At 39.0% G+C, this 6,140-nt stretch overlaps 1 protein-coding gene across 1 annotated transcript; it reads right to left on the reverse strand.

The window, feature by feature from the left end:
- Nucleotides 1–1,387: 1,387 nt before the first annotated feature.
- On the reverse strand, nucleotides 1,388–2,171 carry LOC125098045 (flavin reductase (NADPH)-like). The gene has a single exon (XM_047726428.1). It carries the CDS (start codon nucleotides 2,107–2,109, stop codon nucleotides 1,489–1,491), a length of 621 nt encoding a protein of 206 aa, XP_047582384.1. The 5' UTR covers nucleotides 2,110–2,171; the 3' UTR covers nucleotides 1,388–1,488.
- Between the last annotated feature and the right edge of the window lie 3,969 nt (nucleotides 2,172–6,140).

Raw genomic sequence — 6,140 nt, forward strand, 5'->3', positions numbered from 1 at the left:
AGGTAATACTAAAACTGAAGCCTTTCATGAGTTCAAAAAAAAAGAAACACCAGGAGCATCTGGGTGGCACAGTTGATTAAGGATCAGACTCTTTGTTTCGGCTCAGGTCATGATCTCAGCATTGTGAGATCAAGCCCTGCAAAGGGGCTCCAAGCTCAGCAGAGAGTCTGCTTGAGGTTCTCTCTTCCTCTCCCTCTGCCCTTGCTCCCTGCACAAGCTCTCTCTCTAAAGTAAATATTTTTTTAAATAAAGAAAAAATAAAAACAAATACTAAAAGCACAAGTATATCTTCTTTAAAATGCTAGTACAGAAAACAACACCTGTGTGTTACAATTCCAACATTTAAATGATGGGCGTCTTCCACAATAATAAACCTAATTTAACTCCTTAAAAGTGAACTGTAGGTAGGTAATTAAGATAGACACATTCTTTTATTTTGTACCCTTATATTTTACAAAATACACATGTAATTTTGTATGCTATTTTGGGACTCAAAAGATCCTTTGTTTTTAAAAAAAAAATTTTTTTTAATTTATCCATTGGGGAAAGAGAGAGAGTGAGTGAGAGAAAGCATGAGAGGGGAGAAGGTTAGAGGGAGAAGCAGATCCCCACAGATCCGGGAGCCCTATGTGGGACTGGATCCTGGGACTCTGGGATCATGACCTGAGCTGAAGGAAGTTGCTCAACCAACTGAGCTACCCAGGCACCCCAAAAGATATCCTTTAAATGCCTTTCCTGAAAGCAAGTACTGTCACTGAGTTTGTGGAAGGTAGCTGCCCAAAGTCTGTCTATCTGAAGCTTAATGAAAGTTATTGTGTATGGATCATTCTTTTTTTTTTTTTCTTTTTTTGTGGTCTCTGGGGAGGAAAAAAATGTGATTTCCCATATTTCCTGTAATAATTTTGGCTGTGAGATACTTAGAATTACTAATTTATTATAGTTATAAACATGTATGATTTTTCATTAACAAATTTAACTTTATTAATGAAGGTTGAGAATCAGACAGCATTTTTAAATTGTTGAAGAATACAGAAAATTGAACAAGTTGCCAGTAAAATAATCATCATTTACAAAGTGGAGACTTCCGCTGCAGAAATAGAACACTGGAGTGTACAAGAAAAGTTTCACTTCCCCAAATTAACCTCGATTGGGATTTCTAGTTTTGCCTGGTCTTTAGCTTTAAATATATCCACTCTCTATTGTTTCTTCAACATTATGCCTGTGAAATTTATCCATTCTGTTGCATGACCCATTGTTCCTTCATTAATATAAACTATAGTATTTTTTATATTTATAAAAAATAGAATGTAGCAACATTCCTTCATTAATATACTCACTTTTTTGTAAATATAAAAAAAATAATTTTTTTTTTTTTTTTTTTTTTTGGTTCTTGTAGAATAATTTGAAGCTCTTGGCTCAAGGTTTATTTACTCCTTTCCTCTGTTCTCCATTTCCCAGAATGCTGTCCTCCCGGACAGGGTCACAGCCCTAGTCATACTGGTGGGAGGGGTAGGTGTTGTGCCCGTCGTACTTATCGGTGGTGAGGCAGCTCAGCATGAAGTGGCCCAAGTCGTGTTTGGAGATGACCCTGGAGGGCCCTCGTCCGTCCAGGATCACCGTGTAGGCCCCTGTCATCGGCTGGTCTCCTATGTGTGGTGGCATCACGGCCACGTACTTCAGGCCCGATTCCTGCAGCACGTTGTGCATCCGGATATGGTCATCGGTCACGTCCTGCAGTCGTGGGGGCACATTGGTTGGGTCCCATAGAAGGAAGGCCGAGGTGCACGCCATGACCTTGTCCATGCCATGGGCCTTCATGGCCGCCACAATGTTCCGGGCGCCCTCGGACATAACTGTGGTAGGACTGAGGTCATTGCGGGTGCCCAGCAGCCAGATGACGGCATCCTGCCCAGCCACAGTCTTGTCTACATCGGCCGCATGGAGAACATCACCCACTACCACGTGGGCCGGCTGGGGTCCCTCTGGGGGTAGCCTGGAGGCGTCCCGCACCAGCACTGTCACCTCATAACCTGCTTGCACCGCCTGCGCCAGCGTGGTGAGCCCGGTCCTGCCCGTGGCGCCGAGGATGGCAATCTTCTTGACGGCCATTCTGCGGAGTCATGGGGGTGCGAGGCCTCGGAGTTGCACGACGCACGGGAACCGGGAATCTACTGGCTGCCTGGCCGCCCTCTCAGTCCTTCTCAGGTGGGAGAGAGGGGGCGGGGCAGGATTTTTTTATTTTTTATATTTATTTTTTTATTTACAAAAGAATATTTATATTCTTTATTTTTATTTATTATTTTTAATAAATAATTTTATAAATTATAAAAAATATTTTTTGTAAATATAAAAATATAAATTTTATAAAATTTTATAAATAAATAAAAAATATAAAATATTTATTATTCTTTATTTACAAAAAGAATTATTTTTATTATTAATGAAAACTTTGCTTATTTCCAACTTTACTATAGTAATAGTGCAACAATAAGCAGTTTATATTGATTTTACTGATGGAATGTCAAACACTGAGTCAAGTCCATGACAAAGAATGGAATTGCTGACCATAGGATTTGTATTTGCTCAGCTCTAGTAGATGTTGATCTAATAGATCCAGCAGATCCAATTTCCTAAAATGGATGCACTGATGTACATTTCTACCAGCATGGTATGGGCAATTTGTTTGCTCTGTATCCTTGTGAATGCTGGGCATGTTTGTATATTTTTAAAATTAGGCATTTTGATTATGTGTTATAGTATCCTATTGAAGTTTTAATTACTATATCCCTAATGATTCATTAATACATTTTTTTGTTTTATGTATGAACTCAGTACCAAGATCCTGTTCAACTGTTTTGTACATTTGCTATCTGTGCCTCAATTTTTAACGGTTTTTTAGTTTATTTTACATTGTGGTTACTAGTCTTCAAATATAATTCACTGTCCATTATTTCTTTTACTCTGTGTCTTGACTTTTCACTCTAAGGATGGTATCTTTAAGCAGAGTTTGTTCATTTCAATCTTGTCTAAGTTTTCGTATTTCTTTTAAGGCTAAGCATTTATTAATGCATTTATTTATCTTGCCAAATAAAGACCCAGGTCGTCGGGTACAGCCCTTGAAAAGTCTCCCAGAAACTCTTCCTTCAGGTCCAGACCTGAACTCTGTGTTTTGTTTTGTTTTGTTTTGTTCTGTTTTCCGGCATGGCTGGTGTCCCAGAGCCAGCCCCGTGCATCCATGAGGTCTTTCAGGTGCAAACACCTATACCTCACTTTACTCTGGCATCATGGTTTCCTCAAATTTGGCTGCCTTGACAGCTCCAGACTTTTTGTTTCTAAAACCCTGTGATATTGTCAAAAGTTCTGCTGGTTTCCTTACCTCCTGCCAGATCCTTTATTCAAAATCTCAAATGCTTACTCTCAAAAGGTCTAGAATGGATCCATTTGTCTTTTTTTTTTTTTTTACACATAACTACCCCAGTATTTTATATCTGTTAAATCCATTTCTAATGTAACATTATAAGTCAACTATAATAACATTTTTTTTAAAAAATCACCTGTAATTTTTGTCAGGTTTTGATATCCATGTTGTATTCATGCCAAAGAAATTTTTAAAAACTTCTTTTTCATATATTCTATAATACTTCATGCAGTTTAGGGTTGTTTTTTTAGAAGAATTTGTTTACTTCCCCTGTGCATCTCCCTGGTGTCTTTCCCCTGTGAAAATCCCTGGTGAGATTTTCTTTAACTATTATTTTCCTAGTTTTTCTTTGGCATTGGTCTCTTTGAATTTTCTGTCTCTATGGGGATAGATTTTGAGGAGAATTATTTTAGGAAAAAATATGAATATTAACATATTTAGAAAAAAGACTTTAAAAGAATTTGCTAGGTATTTCACCTAGGTTTTCAAATGTATCTGTATAAAACTGTGCAAATTATAATTTGGCATGGACTAATTAATCTCTCTCATACAGTTTTATAAAACTGAATGAATCAGATTTGGTCTGTGTCTTATCAGTTATTCAAGGTAAGACAGGCTGTAAGGCCAGAAACACAGGTTCTTCTCACCTCTCAACCCTTGAGCAAGTCTTGCTAAATACCACAGTCTCTTCTCAGTCCTGCACTAGTAATTCAAGGGAGAAGAGTATCTTTTTACTCCAGATAAAATGGGACTATCGGGAGTGACCTTAAGTGAAAGACATCTATGGCCGGTTGTTTGGCTACCTCACTGAAGTCCACTGGCAGCAAAGACAATACTCTGGCAGAAACAGATGATATTCTTCCAAATGAATTATCAATAAATTGATATTTGCGTGAAGATGCCTCACTAAAGACCAGGAAGGAGAGAAACAAAATAAAGTCTATTTGTATTTTATTTCCTTGAGTAAAGAATAGATGACAGTAAGTTATTCTGCTAGAGCTTGAATCCTTCCAATGTTATATCAGGGTTTGATTACATCAATCTGCAATCTTCCACATTTTCAATAGAGAAACTATATTGACATAAACTTGTAAGAAACAGAGGTTCTTGAATTTGTCTAAAAATAGTATATTGTGAATTAAAGAAATTTTTCAAGGCTAGCAGAATGTTTTTACTTTGTTTAGAAATCTGTGACTAGGTTACTTGGGTGACATCAGTGTTAAAATGAATGTCAAATAGTTTAAGATGATAGGTCAGGAGGATGGCTGTTTACTTGGGTATTAATGGAATAAAGCCTTAGAGCAGTGATGAGGGAACAGAAGGCTAGCTGAGGACAAAGGAGAAGCTGGCACCCTACATCACCCACTTCAGCCTGCCCTCCGACTTGTGTGACATTCCTCAGGCACTCCTGGCTGCACTCAAGGAAAAACAGTAGAGATCACAATCCTGCAAGGCCTGAGTCTCCCTCACATTACAAATGTCCTTGTGATTTACAAGGAAGAGGCCTTCTTACCAACAGCCTAACTTCCAAAGACTCATAACTCAGTTCCTAAAGCCCTAACACCATCTTCCCCTCCCTAAAATTGAGGGAGCCTGAGGCAGAGGGAAATGTAAATAAAGTTAAATTTCTTCTAAACCTAAAGCTCACTGATAAGGACAGGTGATAGCAGGAGTGTGGCATTCCCCTAGGAAGCTCTCAACTATCTTACCGTTAATGCCTTACTAAAAGGAAAAACCACCTTAACTTGACAAACAGCCAAGCCTCTGGTATCCTGTGTGTCTCCTTTAAAACATGTAAGTTCTTTGAAACCCCCCCTTTTCTTCACCTCCCCTAATCCCATAGTCTATCATCACCACTCCTCACAACTTCAGGGCAGCAGCTCTTTCTGCCCATGGGTCGTGCCCTGTGCTGTAATAAACCATCATTTTGCACCAAAGATGTCTCAAGAATTCTTTCTTGGTCATCAGCTCCAGGCTTCACCCCAATGAACCTCACTCGAATTCTAGAATTTCATTGGCATGACAGGGATAGAGAGGACTGTGGTGGTCACTTGGATTAGTAGTTCTCAAAACTTTTTAATTCAAATTGTAATAAAGTCCAAATATTAAAAAAAAAAAAAAAAAGCTAAAAGCAAATCTGCTCTATTAAAATAGAAGACCCACCGGCCCTTAAAATTCCCCTTGTCCCTGTTAAAAGCACATCATTAGAGGTGTTTCCAAGAAATCTCAAAGAATCCTTGTGGGTTTGAAAACCTGTGATTTGATACAAAGTTGTCTTTTAGACACGGGGACAAGTCCTGAGGCTGCTGAGAGGAAAGGCAGGTCAGAAAATCATTGAGTTCCTCTGGGCTTTGCTCCTCTGCCATCCAGTGGACTCCACAGCTGCCCTAATCCCTGCTGCTCCCACAGCTTTTCCAAAGTCTTTCAGTGTAAGTGTTCTGGCTCTGCTGAGATAAGGGAACTCAGGCGAAAATCAAAGGGAAGGACTTTCCCTCTTAGCAGCTGAGAGTGAACAGGGAGGGAGAAATTGGAGCAGTTATTTCTCAGTACAGTCTAAGGCAGTCTGGTTCATCACAGTATTGCTATTCTGGTAAATTCAGCACCCTACCGACAGTGTTGTTGTCTTAAGTACCTGAATACATGAGAAAGTTACTGGTATAGCCCACACAGAATTTTTCTTTCTGTGAATTTGTTAGATTGGAAAAAGGACTTATGTCTTCAA

Source organism: Lutra lutra, chromosome 4 (genome assembly GCF_902655055.1).
Source record: "Lutra lutra chromosome 4, mLutLut1.2, whole genome shotgun sequence".
NCBI classification, from domain to species: Eukaryota; Metazoa; Chordata; class Mammalia; order Carnivora; family Mustelidae; genus Lutra; species Lutra lutra.

Coding starts and splice junctions, on each gene's coding strand:
- LOC125098045 (XM_047726428.1), bottom strand. CDS start 2,109: ATGGCCGTCAAGAAGATTGCCATCCTCGGCGCCACGGGCAGGACCGGG.